At 41.7% G+C, this 18686-nt stretch overlaps 1 protein-coding gene across 1 annotated transcript in view; it reads right to left on the bottom strand.

Moving 5' to 3' along the window:
• Positions 1–1614: 1614 nt before the first annotated feature.
• HRH3 (histamine receptor H3) overlaps positions 1615–18686 on the bottom strand; it is a 33387-nt gene continuing 16315 nt past the window's right edge. The window contains exons 2-3 of the mRNA XM_042461483.1: positions 14034–14200; positions 1615–3864 (exon numbers count right to left, since the gene is read on the bottom strand). Coding sequence (XP_042317417.1) covers positions 2968–3864; positions 14034–14200 — 1064 coding nt within the window. The 3' untranslated portion in view covers positions 1615–2967. The remainder of the gene's footprint in view (positions 3865–14033; positions 14201–18686) is intronic.

Below are 18686 nucleotides of genomic sequence, written 5' to 3'. Positions count from 1 at the left end.
ACATTTTGTTCCACCAGTTTCAAACAGGTTCTTGGCCCATTTCACCAGTGTTTCCCCCTCTCCCCTGAAAGCCATGCAAGTGTAGAAAGAGAGCTGATGAATTATATATTTCCGGATTTTTGGAATAGAATGGTCTGTTGACCACTGGGAAATGGAATTGGAAACTGGAACAATTATTTTGGTTAGAAATCTGTATCAGCTGCTTAGTAACTTAACTAAGTAACTTCTCCTGGATCAGTCAATTAGTCTTCAGTCATTGGAAGAATGGACCTCATTCTTCCTATACAGATGATGCCCAGTAAAGTAGATTAGGGTTACAATCATGGCAATAGTGTCACAATCATGACTAAATAATGGTGGTGATTACCTACATTACCCATAACTGTTTCTTATTCATGATTGTTACTTAGCCATGATTTTGACACTATTACCACAACTGGAACTCTTCACCATTGCCATCAACTTTCCTGGACATCACCTGCATGGGAAGAAGGAGGTCCATTTTGCCAGTGATTGGAGCATGAATGATATTTCTGCCAGGTTTTGGGGTGGATGTGGTTGGACTAGGAGAAGTTACTTAGGTAAGGATACTTAACTATAGGATAAAGCAAATGGGGAGAAAAAAGGGGCCCAAAGCTGCTTTTTCCGAAAGCTGGGTGAGTCCCCACTGACTACACCATCTGCTCCCAAGGCGGCCGGAGTGTGCATGTCATGACCACACAGTGTAGCATAAAGCCACACTGTTGGGTCCTTTTTTAAAAAAAACCTTCCCCCAACCATCCCTATGCACCACCACAGGAACAAACTACCAGTGATTGCCATCTCATTAGATAGCCATCCCTTTGATCCTCTGCACAGTCATATGTGCAGCCCCCCACTAGGACAGGGCATCAGAGCTGGGCTGTGGCCATAAAGACACTAGCAGGTACAATCCTGCCCACCCCTACCCCCCTTCAACCCATGCCCCCTCTTGGACTGTCTGGCTTGTGTATGCTGTATTGTCATTCATTAGAGGTGTCACACTTTCACATCTTTCAATTGCCGCCCCCACTGCTTGGGTACAGCACACCTGAATTGGTCCATTTGTATGCAGGGGGTAAGGATAGATTACTCCTTTAGAATTGCTCTGGCTTTGGTGTGTTTATATGCCAAGTCAAAGGTGTGCACCTTGCAGGAATAGGCAGAAAAATTCAGCTTCTTTTTAGTCCCATTCCCCTCCGCCCCTTAGTGTGGCTGTGGTATGGTTTCCAGCAGCTTTGGGTGCATGCGTCATCTAAATGTCATGCGCCAAAAGCAGCCTGAAACCACTTCTTTTGGCCCATCTGCTTGAGGCCTATATAGCTGCTACAAAATTCCTGCCAATGTTTTCTTGTGGGTTCATGCTGGCCTAAATACAACTGTTGACCAGAGTATTTATTTTTTATTTAGTATACCCATGAAATCAGTGGGAAATTCATAAACCTACACTTATGTGATTTCTATTGATTCTATGGGTCTAGTCTAGCTTGGGCTAACCATTGGATTTAAACCTCTATATTTTAAAGGAAGGCACTGGCAAAGCTGCCTCTGAGTATACCTTGCCTAAGAAAACCATATGAAATTCATGGGCTCACCATAAGCTGATGGGTGACTTGAAGGCACATATGAACACATCCATTTTAACAACAACAACAACAACAACAAACTCTCAAAAGAATTGATCAAATGTGTTGGAGAAGCACAGCAAATAATTCCTAAAATGAATGAATAATAAATAAATAATGGTGTGGATTTGGTTTGCAAGCCATTTTGTTATTTTCTCCTCCTCTGCTCTGAAATTGATTTTAGCTGCCCATGGAATTTTCTATGAGTTATTTGTATTATTCATGATGAGGGGAAAAACTGTTGTCAACTTGCCTGCAGGAGTTGTGGTTAGTCATGGCTACTCCAAACATGTTCATGTGAGTAGAGGGGAGGGCAGGGGGTGTCTCTAATGGGGAAGCAATAGCAAATGTGTTCTAGATTTTAGCCTAATCTTAAAGTGGCTATCAAAGGTGCTGGATTCTATCCCAAGAATAGCCTCACCACTACATGTAGCTCCTTTAAGGTCCAGATAAAGACCAGAATGGATTCACTGATCTAGGAGCCAACAGCCACCGTGGGGAATGTGTTAGGGAGGGAAGAGGCAAGTTATGGCAGTATTTCCATTTTTGCAACCTAGAATTTTGGGAAATTGTTGCTAAAGTGGAAATGAAATGAAAGACATAAAGCTATTGTGAATCAAGTATTAAGGTTGGCTATCTGAGTGCCAGTCTGAGACTCCTACTTTAGCCCCACTCCCCATCTAACCCCAGGACTTCTTGAGGAATCCTCTTGTGGATTGTGGAAGGTGTATAGAGGCCATAGTGGTTAACAAAGCTCAGGTAAGAAGGCTAGAAAAGACTTTACATAAACCACAGCTAATAATAAGGCTGGTTCTGTCTCTAGGCAGAAAAAAAGCAACTTTAAAAGAAGCAACAAAAGAGTTAAAGAGGGAAGTGTTATGCTCTTATGTCCCTTGTCCCTCAGGCAGGAAAATGACTTGGGCCAGCCCTAAATTTTGCCTTCCCTTCTTGATCCAAAATTAGTCATTCTTAGTGGAGCCCCACTAAAATCACTGCGGCTTAAATGAGTAGAGATTAACTTCAGTCCCCTTGAATTCAATGAAATTAGTTTTTGGGGAATGGCCAATTTTGAATAATGCTTTGCTTCTGATAAAAGGCTCTCTTCATAAGGTTGTGTGGATGGAGAGCTCAGATTTAAGCAGTAGATCTGCCCAAACTCAGCTGAAAATGGCTTTTTATCATGTAGCAGTGTCCCATTGGACAGTATGAGACTTACACCCACAGTTCCTGACAGCTCTGTTATCATGCCTTTCAAAAGGAGCAAACTACCTTTGAACAACTCAAGATAACATGTCCTTCTTAGCCTACAATGGATTGAAAAAGGTCATTTCCAGCATTTCTGGAGAGAGTTGTGAGGCTGGATCTTTAATTTCTTGGGGCACAAGAGTTTAACAAAAGCTCTCCTGAAGCTGTAGTGACAGAGTGGGTAAAGGATGGGGTTGATGGCTGAATTGACCCACAGGAGCCAAAAAGAAGTCTCATACCAGTATTCAGGGATGCAGTGACCATGACAAGCAGCTCGGATAATCATGAGAAGGGTGTACGGTGCCCAGCAGAGACCAAAAATGCCCACAATGACTGCCAGTGATTTGGCTACTTTTTTGTCCCTTTTGAGCCTAAACCGCTGAGACATGTTCTGGGAGGCCACCTTCATCCGTTTCTCTAATGAGTGAGTGGATGCTGAGTCTTTATAATTCTTTTTGCTTGAGGGTTTTGCCTTGTTATTGGGAGACTTTGAACTTTCTGTGTTAGAGTCCTGTGAATATTTCACATTTGTACTCTCTTTTATGCTTTCTTCTTGCTCATTCCACTTTGGAACACCAAGGGTTTGCTCTGGGTCTCTTTGCTCCCATTTGCAACATTTCATGGAAATCTGGACCTCTTGGCTCATTTCTATCTCTTCCATGAAGTTCTGGCTTTGGGTCTCATTAAGTACATCTAAGCGGACTTTGGTGCGTTTCTGGATGTTCAGGTAAATGCTCAAGTTGAAAAATGTCACACTGATGAAGGGCGTGAAAAACTCAATTGTGGAAGCTGTGATAAGAAAATACCAGTTGTAGAAAAATTCAGCATAACATTCCCCATCAGGTATAATGCTTCTACCAGATATGTATTCCCAGCTGATAATTGCAGGTCCATATAGCAGGAAGGCCAAGACCCAAACCATCAACATCTTGAAGAGAGCTTGCTTGGTGTCCCCTTGTTGTGCTCTATATGATACCTGAAAGGCAAGAACAAGGGGAGATTTCCATTAGGGAACACCAAAACCCAACTATTGGGAAAACCCCTGAGATACTAATTCCAAACAATAGGACTATGAACCTACATTGTACCTGATTAGTGTAAATACGCATTAATTAATTAATTAATATGGTGTTTGTGCTACACCACACCTCTGCTGAATACTGATAGTGTGCAATTGATTGTGTATCTGCCAGTGGTGGTGCTTATGGCCCCATTGTGCAATGCGGAATGCACAGTGCTGTTTCTACCATACCAGAGAATCAAGTGGTATACTAAAGGTATGAATGAATAGTTATGCAATGTCCAAGAATGCACAACTGTATGATTGGAATCCCATTGGTTAATCCTAATTAAAGTCAAACCGCTGAAACAATTGTTAAGTGGTGAACTATCACATGAGTAGATCCCATTGTTTTAAGCCAAATGGAACTGTGCTTGCGCAACTATGAATGGAATATATCCTTGCATATATAATGGAATTTATACGTGTGTGACACCACAGCTTTACACTCTGCCAGTGTTATAACTGGAACTCGGCTTAAGAGTCTGTGCAGACCAGCCATTAAGGCCAGCCTTGGGGTGGAGTTGGGGCATGGTGTTCATAATGACGCACACCCTGACTACGCCTCATGGCGGCGTGATGCTGTGCACCACTCCACATGGTGCCTGGTGTCACGGTGCTCCTTTGGCGCTGCATTTACATGATGCTGCACCAAAAGAGCACCTTAAAGCTGAGGCAACGTGGCCATCATGCCCTGGAAAGGCCAGATCGGGGCTGTGGCATGCGGTTGCCATGACCCCGATCTGGGGGAAATGGAGGCGGCTGCAGGCCCTAAGTCTGAAGTTTTCTGATACTGAAGACACTCTTGAGCTTGCTATATGTAGTGCTTTGAGTGTTGGACTGCATCTCTGGAGACCAGGGTTCAGTTCCCAGCTTGGCCATGAAACCCACTGGGTGACCTTGGGCAAGTCACATGCTCTCAGCATCAGGGAAAGGCAATGGCAAACCTCCTCAGAATACATCTTGCCAAGAAAACTCCATTATAGATTTGCCTTAGGGTCGCCATAAGTCAGAAATGACTTGAAGATACATAACAACTAATATGTGTGTCAGAGTCTTCAATCTGAGCTTAATTTGGAGCTATTCAGGATCCTGCATGGAGCAGAAGCCTTTCTTGGAGTGTAAATCTTACTTGGATCTTAACCTCTGCTGGAACCTCCTCTTGGGCTTGGAACCACCACTTGGCTCAGATATATTTGAGGAAGTAAACTTAAGCCTATGAATGTTCATGCTGCCAGCTTCTTTCTTTCAGTTAGATTCAAAGGTGCTACAAGATTGCTCTACATATTGATTTTACACACTAACATGGCTATATGTTTGAATCCTTTCAAATATTTAAACAGTGCTATCATATCACCTCTTAACCTTCTCTTCTCCAGGCTAGACATACCCATCTCCCTAAACCACTCCTCTTAAGGCATGTCTTCCAGACCTTTCACCATTTTGGTTGCCCTCCTCTGGACATGTTCCAGCTTGTCAATATCCCTCTTGAATTGTAGTGCCCAGAACTGGACACAGCATTCAAGGTGGTTGTCTGGGGATAGTATGAGTGACTGAAAGCAAGCAGAGATACCTATGTTGTGCCTTGGAGAAATTCTGGAATTATTTTAGTATGGGATCTGCTTCAAACAATCCATATTTGGTATGCAGAAGCAATTACCAATATGATGCATTTGGATAAAAGCACTGTTAATTATATCATTGATATAAAAAGGCTTTTAGACTTCCCTGAACCTTCTTGCTCTATTGATTAACACTGGGCTTTTTGCAGCACTGTCAATTAGTGCATTAGCTCTCAGACGGTCCTCATGGAAAAATGTTGAATGTATGCGCAGCTATATAATCTGAAAAATTATAATAAAAGAGTCTTTTTTAAAAAATGTGCTGAAATACAGAAGTGTCATGAAATGTGCCTGGTGAATTGTGAAGGTGTGTATCAGGGCAAGAGATGTGGATCAGCATTCCTTAGCTAGTATCCTGATGTGAATTTGTCACTTTGCTGGCTCCCCTATCTAGTAATGTCATGGCAAGCACATGCTGAATACAGATGTTGTGAAACTGCTCAGTTCTCTTTCCTGCAAACATATGTGCACTATGTAAAGTTCTATAGTGAATCCCAGCTGATCAAATCATTACATGCTTTCCAACATTTCAAATGTTAAAAACAGAGGCTTGCATGACCTGGCCCACTTTCCTTAACAGGGATTTCTATCTGAGCCCCCCTCCTGGTAATTGTCATATCAGTGGGGTACTGATTTTAGTCTGAATTTAAAGGAGATATCTAAGGTTTTTTGGGATACTGAACAAGAACTTTTAAACTTCAGACTAATGGATCTACCACACCACTGATACTGGAGCTGGGGCTAGTGGGAGCTGGCAATGGGACTGGGGCAAAATGCAAGATCATGGCCCCACTCGCTAAATTTAGCAACAGACATTACAGCACTCTCTCAGCTGTTGAGATGTGTTTGCTGTTATGTCAGCTTCAATATATGGCAACCCTATCCAAAGGTTTTCCTGGTAAAAAAATTTCAAAATTGGTATGCCATTAAACCCAGTGTGGTGTAGTGGTTTCAGCACTGGATTACGACGGTAGAGAAAGGGTTAGAGTCCCTGCTCAACTATGAAATCCATTAGGTGACCCTGAGCAAGTCACACTCTCTCAGCCTCAGAGAATGGCAATGGCAAACCCCTCTCTGAAAAAACTTGCCAAGAAAACTGTGTAATAGGTTCATCTTAGGGTTGCCATAAGTCAGAATTGACTTGAAGGCACACAACAATAACAAAGGTATGTCATTGCCTTCCCTTTAGGCAGAGAGAGAGGAGGAGAAAGAGAGAGAAAGAGCAAGAGAAAGAGTGAGTGAGTGAGCGAGTGAGAGAAAGAGCTTGCTCAAGGTCACCCAGTGGGTTTCCATGGCTGAGTGTGGATTTCAGCTCTGGTCTCCCAGAATCCTTGTCAAACCACTACACCATGTTGGCTTTAACTGTTGTTCCAAAAAAAATCATTTTGTAATGTATTGACCAGACTCTTCAGAGATCCAGACCCCCAGGGAATTGTTCCCCTCCTGTCCCTCTCTTCAACCTTGCTAGAACCAGCATCTATCACACTACCTCTCCCACTATTGTGGTTTTTGTGTGCCTTCAAGTGTTCCAACTTAGGGAGACCCTAGTGAGACCATACCATGGGTTTTTGTCTCAAGATTTATTCAGAGGGGGTATGATGGCCTCCCTTGGAGGCTATGAGAGTATGACTTGCCCAAGGTCATGCATTCCATGACCAAGTCGGGTTTTAAACCCTGGTCCTCAGAGTTGTAGTCCAATACTGGAGCCACTACACCATTCTGGCTCTGAACAGTAGCTTTGTTGTTGTGTGCAGTAATTTTCCTTTGAGGTAAAGAGAGTATGACATGGCTAAGGTCACCTAGCGGGTTTCTATGGTTCAATGGGGATTCAAACCCTGGTTTTCCAGAGTCCTAGTACAACACTGAAACTAATGCACCACACTGGCTCTTGCATTGTGCACACTGCCGAATACTATATTCTTCTTGCTGTCATCATTCCTCTGCACTATTGCACTGCTGTTACATTCCTGTCCTGTCCGTGGTCTTCCCACAGATACATAGGTAGCTACGGTGGGAAGAAATGGGACAGATGGTTGGGGGACTGGTCTAGTTGAGCTCTTGTGTTCTTATTCATTCTGCAATAGTCTGCGACCTGGAGATCTAAAGGTGTTTGTCCTTTCTGTTCAAAATTTATGAGATCATAAACTGGACTTACAGTCTTTTTTGGGATTCATATCTATGGTCTTTAATGACTGAATGTGACTCAAAAAACTACACCTTGAGCTGGGCAGGTCTCCAACTAAAAGGTTTCTGGGGGATTTCAGATTGGAGAACAGGGAAATAATGACTGTATCTTTCTCCCAGTCAAAGAACTCATTCAGACAAACAAACTGCAGCAAGAGTCTGAGGGGTCTCTAGCTTCCCTGTTATTGTCGTTGTGTGCCTTCAAGTTATATTTGATTTATGGAGACCCTAAGGCGATCCCAAGTTTTTCTTAGCAAGATTTGTTCAGAGGAGGTCTCACATGGCTGCTATGTAAGTTAGGCTGCATCTGCACTGCAGAAATAATGCAGTTTGACACTACTTTAACTGCCATGGCTCAATGCTTTGGAATTATGGGATTTGTAGTTTGTTGTGGCACCAGAGTTCTCTGAAACAGAAGACTAAATGTCTCACAAAACTACAAATCTCAGAATTTCATAGCACTGAGACATGGCAGTTGCAGCAGTGTCAAACTGCATTATTTCTGCAGTGCAAATGGAGCCTTGGTTAGTAAATCCACTCCAAACTTTAAATCAGCTACCCAAGGTGCTGAAACCTTCTTTTGCATAAGGTAAATTCAGATCAAACCCAGAGTGGATTCACTGCCCTACAGACATGGAAACCACTCTTTGCCACTGCTTTCCCTCCAACTTCTGTAACTTCTACTTGTTTTTTTAATGGGCTTCTTCTTCCTCCCTTCTCAAATAAATAAAATTCAGTTTTCCATTGGTAGATGACAGGTTGCACAAACCTCATTACACCAAAAATCTTTCTTTACTATGCAGGAATAGCTTGCCTTTTGGGGTAATCTGCAGTTCCTAGCACTTTATCATAGTATATCATGAGCACAAATGGGAAATATCCAACTTTCTGCTTTTCCTGTACAGGTCTATTATCTCATAGGCTGTCTAGGCCTGGTTATCACAATAAAGGAAGGTTTTTCTTCATTTCAGATTCCAGAAGTCCCAGCATAGCAAAATCTCTGCCCTACATCTCAACAGGATACTTATGAATCAAGATGTCTTCAACTCAGTAAGCTTTGTCGTCACTAGTCCTGGACTCCACAAAACCTCAGCAAGTTCAGTGTGAAAAATTGGCAGGTCCACCAGTTCTTGGTTTTTACCATGTACTTGTGTATTCATTTTTTTTTAATGGACGATGACTTTGGAGACAAGCATTCAGATCCTGGGCAAGTCAAATGCTCTCAGCCTCAGAGGATGGCATTGGCAACCCGCTCTGAGCAAATATTGCCAAGAAAATCCAGTTATAGGGTCACCATAAACTGGAAATGACTTGAAGGCACAAAATAACAACAAGAATGAAGTGACAGTGAGGGATTAAGATCCTAACCAGCCACTTTAGGTATGATATCAGGCAAAGGACAAAGCATTAAAACATTAAACAAAAATAAAACACAACAGGAACACAGTGCAGTGAGAGGGGAGGCATATTAAACTTTGAGAAAGAAAATCCAAATGAAAAGATAGGAAGAACCTGGAAATAATATTTGTTTGGCAGTGGAAGGGATTGCTCAAGATGCTGGTAGACCCTCCTTCACTGAGGTTTTTTTAAAAGTACATTGGCTGCCTATATGTCAGGGATGCTTTATTTATACATTCCCTGCACTGTCAAATGGTTGCACTAGATGATCTTTGGGATCCTTCTAACTCTCCAGTTCAATGATTCCTCAGCATGCTAACAACAAAAATCCTTCTCTCTGTGTGACTCCAACACTTAGAAAGCTCCCACTTGCTCCAATGGAAGCTACTTGTTGACAGGTTCTAGCACTTATGGGAGTGTGATCTTCATTCCTATCGCTCAGGCAATTGAGGAGGGCAGATATGTCTCCTCTTTCTTTGCACTTCCCCACACCTGCCATAAATTACAGTGAAAGGACAGTATGTAGCTGCACGCTTTCTATTGAACAAATGTCTGATTTATCCCCCAGAGACACCGAGGAAGAGTTTGAATGAATGATACAACACAAGCAACTGAAACCAAACAAACTTGTAATGAGGTTTCCCCAAAGGCCAAAGAATAGGAAGAAAAGGGCAGTGTTTAATCACAGACTGGGACTGTAAAATAGGAGCTGTTCCTGGTAAATAAAAACAGTGGGTGTATAAGCAAATTTTTACAAGAGATACATTTTTCTTCATTCTGCTTTGCTTAAATCTTATTGCTTTGCTTAAATCTGGCCAATCTGTTCAGCAAAAGCATGCAGTGAAACCTTTGCTGGGCTTGGAACAGCTATTTTTGAGATTACAGCCTGCCAGAATCTCCCCAGGGAAAATGGTCATCAGTGGGGTGGGTTTATATATTGACTTGTGGGTTCTCTATGGACAAGGGGACAGTAGATGAGGTTCTTTATAGTGAATTGCATCAGTTTTTAAAAACTGCCAAGATTCCACATTGGGCTTGCATAACTTCAATCTCCACACAATGAATTATGCATGAATTGCCTTATGCATCTTTTTTATTTAAGAATGTGGGCAACAAGTTAATTTTTACAGAGAAGTGCATAGCTAAGTGAACTGAAATCAATACTTTCATTTTGTATTACAGTATATAGAGCACAAGCTCATTAATATCCACTTCCTGATTATCAGTTTGTATATCATGGATTTCAACTGTCCCTTATTTTGTTCTGAAAATCCTAATGTAATCAAAAAGCTTCTTTCATCCAGGAGTGGGAGATGTAGCTTTCATTTGGACCACTGGCCCCACTGGCTGAGAGATTCTGGGGATTATGCTCCTCCCCCAAAGTTTCTTTCCTAAACTCTCAGAAACAATGTGAATGCACCATGTCCTCTCAACCGGTGGTGCACATTAGTAAAAAAGCAAGTTTTTACAAAACAGGAATGATTAACCACTGTTGTCTCTCCATTTCCCTCTGTGTACCCATTATAGCAACGCTTAAACACTTTAATGGTTTCAAAAAATCAAGTCTGAACTCTCCTGATAAACTAAGATGAGTAAAGTGAGACTGCCATACGTTGGACATACCAAGAGGAGACATGATTTCCCTGAAAAGACAATAATACTTGGTAAGGTAGGAAAAGAGGAGGACTGCATTCCAAACGGATGGACTCAGCCAAGAAAACTCTAAATCTGCCAGATCTGAGTAGGGGTTTTATTGGTAGGGCTATGGAGGTCTGTTGTTTGTAGGGTCACCAGAAGTTGAAGTCAACTTGATAGCAGTTAACAATTACATCAACTAGTGGCTAGTTAGTTTTATTTTTCTTGAACACACTGCAAGGAGCAACAGCATGATCTGAGAAGGAGGACAGGCATAACTTTGTGCAAGAGAAGTGCTATCTTTAGCTTTACACACCCACTCCCTAATCTACTGATAATGTAAGGGACGAGAAAAAAGCAGATTCATTTAAGAAACTTAATCACATTTATTGGGTATATTAACACTTCTAAAACTGGGGTTTAGAACTAATTAACAAAACCAATCAACAAAAAACAAAGGGCCACACTTCCCTTGGTCAACTCCTCAAATGCAGAAGAATCTTAGTCATGGGCCACAGCCAATTAAGCTGAAGCTGACTTCATTTGTTTACAGTCTTTGTGATACAGAAGTTAGGAACCCTTCGGAAATATATTAATGTCGTTGTGTCACTCCTTTACTATTCCTATGTCTTCGTTATGCATCAGACCTCTATTTCATAATTAAAAGTAAAATACTTTTTTAAAAGGGAGAAAGTGGATGCCTAATCTGCCTTTGGAAGATTACAGTCTAAATGTAATCTTCCAAACAATATAATCTCTTGGTTAGCTGCTAGACCATGGAAATGGTAATGGAGGTGTTTGGAATCAAGAAGATATTTGTGTGTGCAGGAAAACATTCCTTATACTCTCTTTCTCTCTCTCTCTTTCTCTCTCCAAGTGGCCTGTTAATTTATGGCAAGCCCATGAATTTCACAGGGTTCTCAGGTATGAAATACTCAGAGGTGGCTTTCCTCTGAAATATAGTCTCCAGCACTTGGCATTCCTTGGTTGGTTCCCATCTAATTCTAACCAGGCCTGGCCCTGCTTAGCTTCCAAGATCAAATAGAATCTGGTGCCTTCAGGAGATTTAGGTCCCTATATGAGAACTAACAGAGGATTTTTTCCTAATGCAAATACATCTCCAAAAGAGGCATTTGTCTCAAGACTATTAGACTATAAGAACTCCACATGCAGAGATTTACACTATGCAATGCTGCTATACAATCTGGCCATTATGTGGTAGCGAAACACTGAAAATAACCCATTTCATAAAGTAATGTTTTTCAGGCCCACTCATGGTGCATTTTGTGAGTCTAACACTGAGAGAAGGAAAAGGTAAAAACACAATAAATGCTAAAAAATAAAAATCACATGCAAAACAGGCAGTTGACCAGATAATAGATCTTTCACTGATGAATAGCTCTCGATTTCAATATATGGTTTTACATATCTCTGCTCATCTCCTGGGGAGATAATTGAATTTGTAACATATGTACAGTAATCCGTCTTAAATATCATAGTCGCAATTTTAAATCCTCCATTATCTTTCTCTGTTCCATGGATTCTGAGGGTTCCAATTAAGAAAATGTTCACCCATGTCCTTCCCCATTTTCCTTCTCGTTTTTGTACATTTTAGTATTACAGTACATTAATAATGTATTTTCTACCATTGAAAGTGTTTTTCTTTACCAAAAAATATAGCTGCTTGTAGAAAATCTGTGGACTTTCTCCTCCCTTCAGTATTATCTGGGTATATTATCCTGGGGAAGAGAAGGTTAAGAGGTGACATAATAGCCATGTTTAACTAATTGAAAGAATGTCATATTGAGAACAGAGCAAGCTTGTCTTCGGCTGCTCCAGAGGCTAGCAATGGATCCAATCCACAGGAAAAAAATTCCTGTGTGGAATCTAACTGCAGGTCAGTGTCGCTGGGTCTTGTGTACTTTTACAGCTTATACTCCACAACTGGGAATACATTCACCTTCTCTTGTTCAATGGTCAGGCAATCTTACTGCTTTAGCTACTTTGTTGCTGTTGGTGCTGTATGCCTCCACACTTTTTTTTACTTTGAGTAACCCTAAGGAGAAACCCTTTATAGGGGTTTTGGGGGGCAAGTTTCCGTGTGATACTCCTGTGCCTACCTCTATCTTGGCTCTGGCTCCATTTCTAATTGAGAAGGCATTGCTGGGTCTCCATATTACTATCCAGCAGTCTGCAACATTGACTGGAGCTTGGAAGAGTTTGCTTTTGGGGATGACATTTCCTAGAATGCCACAGTCAGATTGACTGTATTGCCTGGAGGATCTGGAGAATCATAGTCCAAACCAGGAATTTTCCCAAGGTCTGACTTCAACTGTTCTGGCTTTGTTTTCTGTTCTTCCTAGGATTTATCATCCTGCTTTATCTTGTGATTAATTTCAGGCCCTGCTGTGATGTTATATCCACTTCTCTCTTTGCTTTCCTGTAAATCTCCCTCCCACATTAGAGCCTACTGTTAGGATGTGAAGTTCTCTCAGTCTTAATTTTGTTGCATTCTCCCAAATCCTACTTAATTCTGATCCACCCCTTGGTCCTCGGTTCATTTTGTTTTTCATTCTCATGTGTGAAATTATGTCTCCTTGCACGTTTTTTAAAAAGCATATCCATTTTTGGATACTTTTTAAGTGCACACATTTTCTATGCATTTTCTCCATTGGCTGAAGTGTGTTTCTGTAAATTTTCCAATTGGATACATTCCTAGCTGTCCATGTTTTAAGCATGTACATAAATATGGGTTTACATCTTAAAAATTCACCATGAGCCTCACAAGTGTGTGGATTCTAGAGGTAAGGTGGAGTTCATCCTGCTACACATCTGAAGAGGTGTGAATACTTTCACTGAAAATTTTATACCCAATGAAATTATTTTACATCCCTACATTGTGCTCCAAAACTTCTTATCCTAAGTTTGCATTGATTCCTATATTGTCAGTAGATTTGCTTCTAGCATGATAGACAGCTTCAGCAGATCTGGAGCAAGAATTAAAGCAGAAATGGGAAATTTAGTAGGTCTGGGAGCCAATTTTGTGTCCCTGGGAGGCTCTGGAGTTGCATGGATTCAGCAAATCATCATAATTATCATTATTATCACCACCACCACCATCACTCCCTCCTCCTCTCCTTCCTACCCTTGTACTGTGTGATAAAGCAAATAAAATAGGATAGAAAGTGAAGTGAAGAAATACGCATCAGAGAAACATGATCTGCCTGTTGCATAGTTGGAACTCACCGCTCTTGTCACAGAGAGGAATCTGTCATAGCTAATCAGCACAATGTTGAAGACAGAAGTGGTGCACAGCAGATAATCAACCACCAGCCAGAGCTTGCAAAAGCTTCTTCCAAAGGTCCATCTCCCAGTCAGTACATAGGGTACGTATAATGGAATACAAAAGGCACCTGCAATGAGAGAACTTGATTTAAGTCTTCAAGTGTTTCTCTTCTGCACTCTGGCAGCATAAAAAGGCACAGACTGAGTACAGCTCTGCATATTTGCCTTATCCAAGACAATGAGGACTGGGTGCCTTCTGCCAATTATCTTTCAAAGTCTTAGCTCTTGCATGAATTGTTAGGAGGTTACTATTGTCAAAGGGAAATGGCATACCCTCCATTTGTCCTGATTTGGCAGGGGCCACCCCAGAAGTCATCTCACATTTCTTTAGCTGCTTTTAAAATGTTCCAGTTTCTCTCTCCTCCTCCCATTTCCCCCTTTCATCCTCAGTTGACTTCATTTGGTGCAAAGTGACTTTAAAAAAGTAGTTTGCACTGACCAAGCAGAAGGAGAGGAGACAACATAGGCAAAAGCAAATTATTGCAATCTTTCCAAGCTTCTCTGTTCTTCCTTATTAATAACCTTTGCCAACTTGACCACACACCTTCTGGAATCTGCCACATATATCCCAATTTTTCACTTGCAAAATGTTGGAAGGTATGAAATGGATTAGTCACAGGATGCTGATCATTTCTGAAACTGCTGTTAGCAAAGTGTAACTTAATTTGCATGGGAAAAATACCAAATAAGGAAAATTTTCTATGAGGAAGGTGACAGGGGATCTGGAGGTGCTATGAGGGAAAGGTGGCCGAGAATCAGCGATGGGGGAATAACTTCATAGAGGGTGGCAGAAATATAATAATAATAATAATAATAATAATAATAATAATAATAATAATAAAATTTTTATTTATATACCGCCCTTCCTATGATCAGGGCGGTGCACAACAGGTTAAAACAGTTACAAATACATACATCAACAATTCAACACAGTAAGACTATTAAAACCAATGATAAAACCCCATCAACCAGCTACCATTGCTGTCAGGGGGGTGGGGGGAAGACTAGCTGGAGCTTGTGTCGGGGAATGCTAATCGGAACAGGAAGGTTTTTAATTCCTTCCTAAACTGGGCCAGGGAGGTGGCCGAGCAGAGCTCTAAGGGCAGCGTGTTCCAGAGGGTCGGGGCAATGATGGAATATGACCTCCTTGCTGTGGAGGCTAGTCTAGCCCCTGGGACCCTCAGTAGTTGCTGCCCAGATGTTCTGAGGGTGCGGGGCAGAATGTATGGGGAGAGGCGGTCCTCAAGGTATCCTGGGCCCAAGCCATGTAGGGCTTTATAGGTTATAACCAACACCTTGTATTGTGCCCGGAAGCGAATGGGCAGCCAATGCAGGTCTTTAAGTACAGGTGTAATGTGACTGGCCCTGGAAGTACCAGTGACCAGTCTGGCTGCCATATTCTGTACCATCTGTAGCTTCCGGGTGTGGTACAGGGGTTGCCCCATGTAGAGCGCATTGCAGAAGTCCAATCGAGAGGTTACCAGAGCATGTACTACCGTTTCAAGGTCCCTCTGGGCCAGGTATGGGCGCAGCTGGTGAATAAGCCGAAGCTGATAACAGGTGCTCTTGACCGTCGCATCCACCTGAGCTGTAAGGTGAAGCGACGAATCGAGAAGCACCCCCAGACCCATATGACAGAATGCATATTCTAAACCCTGAATGCAACTGTTGAGTGACTTGGTCACAGGGACTACAATGACCAACACAGATAAAAAGAAGATGACAACAAAAATGGAAGAATGAGAGACCTCTTCCACAAGATCTAAGAAATCAAAAGAAAGTTTTAACCAAGAGTGGGGATGCTATATGACCAGCAAAAGAACATATTGCATAACTAAAATACAAGTAAAAAGACAATGGAAACAGCACACTGAAGAATTATATAAAAGAGATGAAAAGATGACAGGTTCATTCAAGGAAGAACCACTTGAAGATGAACCTACAATTTTAGAAAGTAAAGTGGAGCCTGAACTCAGAGCATGTGAAAGAAATAAACCACCAGGAACAGATAGCATACCAATAGAGATGCTCCATGCTACAGAGACAGAATCCATTCTAGTTCTAACTAAAATCTGCCAGCAAATATGGAAAACAAAATAATGACCCAGAGATTGGAAATGTTCAATATACTGTACATTCCAGTTTCCAAGAAAGAGGGCACAAAGGATTGTGGTAACCACAGGACCATTGCATTACTTTCCCATGCAAGCAAAGTGAAGTCAAAATTCTACAACAAAGACTTTTACCATATGTGGAGCAAGAAATGTCAGATATCCAAGCTGGGTTCAGGAAAGTAAAAAGCACTAGGGATTATACTGGATATATTGGATAATGGATCACACCAAAGAATTTCAGAAGAAAATCAGCCTGTGCTTTATAACAAAGCCTTTACTTGTGTATGTCAGAGATTCTGAAAGTCTGATCTTACAGACATATTGCACTTCGGCTCCCCAAACCCCTGACTGTTGGCCAAACTGGCTGGGGTTTCTAAGAGCTGAAGTACAAAATCCCTGGCAGACCAAAGTTTAGGAATCACTGGTGTAGATCATGAAAAACTATGGATGTGCCACAACCTTTGATTGTCCTGATGCCCAACCTACACCCAGGACAGGTGGCTACCATCAGGGCAGACTCTGAATAGTTTCCAATTGGTAAGGGGGTCTGAGAGAGCGGAAGGCCCCTCTAGAAGATTTTAGCACTCAGATTGCCGCATAAAGGGAGACACAGTATTTAAAATAACCTGGACCCAAGCCATATAGACTTTACAGATCATCACCAGCACTTTAAATTGTGCCTGGAAACACATCAGCAGCCAGTGGATGCAAGCTGCAGGAAAAGAGATTCTACCTCAACCTCAACATTAGGAGGAGTTTCCTGACAGTAAGGGCTGTTCGACAGTGGAACACACTTCCTAGGAGTGTAGTGGAGTCTCCCTCCTTGGAGGTCTTCAAACAGAGGCCAGAAAGCTGGGAATCAAAGGGCACTTCCCTCTGGGGATGACACCTCTTTTATAAGACATTGGCATTGATTGCCCTTCTACAAGTCTCTGGCCATTCCTCCTCCTGGAAAATCCACTCAAACTCCTGAGAAACTGCCTCAAGACACATTTCATCCTATAAAGATGCCTACTTGGGCAATTCCAATTTGGCCCAGTTGGAATCAGACAGAAAGTGTTGGATTCAAGCTTGACCCCTCAGTATTACTGGCTGTGCCACAAAGCAGAGTACTGAGTCACATTTGACTTACAGTGTGCGACCAAATCAGAGTCCCGCTTCAGGAACCAGTAAAATATCTCCCACTGCAATCCTTTAAGTTGCTGTCTGCTACCACTGTCTGCAGTGGCTCAAGTGGTTAAGACGCTGACTCTGTTGACTGCAAGATTGGCAGGTTGGCAGTTTGAGGCCCGGGTGCTGCATTATGTGTGAGCTCCTGTCACTAGTCCCAGCTTCTGCCATCCTAGCAGTTTGAAAGCATGCAAATGAAAGTAGATAAATAGATGCCACTCCTCAGTGGGAAGGTAATAGCATTCGGTGGAGTCATGCTGGCCACATGACCACCAGAGCAGTATCCATAGACAACGCTGGCTCTTTGGCTTAGAAATGGAGATGAGCATTGTCCACTACAGTTGGTTATGACTAGACATTCATGTCAAGGAACTACCTTTACCTTTACCACCTTTTTTATCTTAGTTCTTGTGTGTGAGAGAGTGTGTGTTTTGCATATGTGTTAATTCCCCTTTTAATCAATAAACTAAACTAATTTGGAACCTGCCACTGGAGTTCTTGGGTTTAGTACATTGATTTGTGTCCTGACTTTAGAGTTGCCTGAAGCCCTCTCACTGCTTCCAAATCAATTCCTCCATTGAATACAATTGTGGGTGCCCTTCTGGGACCCTTGCATTTTGGGTAACAGGTGTGTCACTATTAAAAATACATTTGGCCCCCTTCCATTTGGAAATAACATTTGCTTGGGTTTTTGTTTTGTTTTTCTGCAAAATTGTGCACAGCACTGTTCAAAATTTTCCATTGTTTTTCACCAAGACAAGCCCTTCCCACCCACACTTCTTGGCATGGCCACAGAAACGTTAGAGAAATAACACTTAATCAAAAAGCTCATTGAAATAAAAAGGATAACAGAGCCAGCTGCAAATGACTCCTAAACACCACCCATATATAATACTGACGCCACAATTTATAGCCTAAAACATAATTAATTGTAAAAGCCAAAGGAAACTCTCATTCACATGCACTGATTGTAAATCAATACAAAATCGCCAAAGCAACTGAACTGTAGCTGAGTAAACAAGGAACATTCAGTTTCATAATTATGGAAAAATCAATATAATCAGTCAATCATGTTCTGATCTTAATAGTACACAGCAAGCATAGCCTGTTTCACTGAGAAATTGTTCCTTTTCCTTTTCTATAATAGAGTCCCCCATCTTTTAACATGAAGTCTGTCATTTATATTTTTGAATGTTAATGAATTTCATCTCTCCAAATGATAGCAAGGGATAAGTGATTTCTTGCTAATTCCAGATAAGATGGCACAGAT

Source organism: Sceloporus undulatus, chromosome 4 (assembly GCF_019175285.1).
Source record: "Sceloporus undulatus isolate JIND9_A2432 ecotype Alabama chromosome 4, SceUnd_v1.1, whole genome shotgun sequence".
NCBI classification, from domain to species: Eukaryota; Metazoa; Chordata; class Lepidosauria; order Squamata; family Phrynosomatidae; genus Sceloporus; species Sceloporus undulatus.
This window is presented reverse-complemented; position numbering and strand designations above follow the sequence as displayed.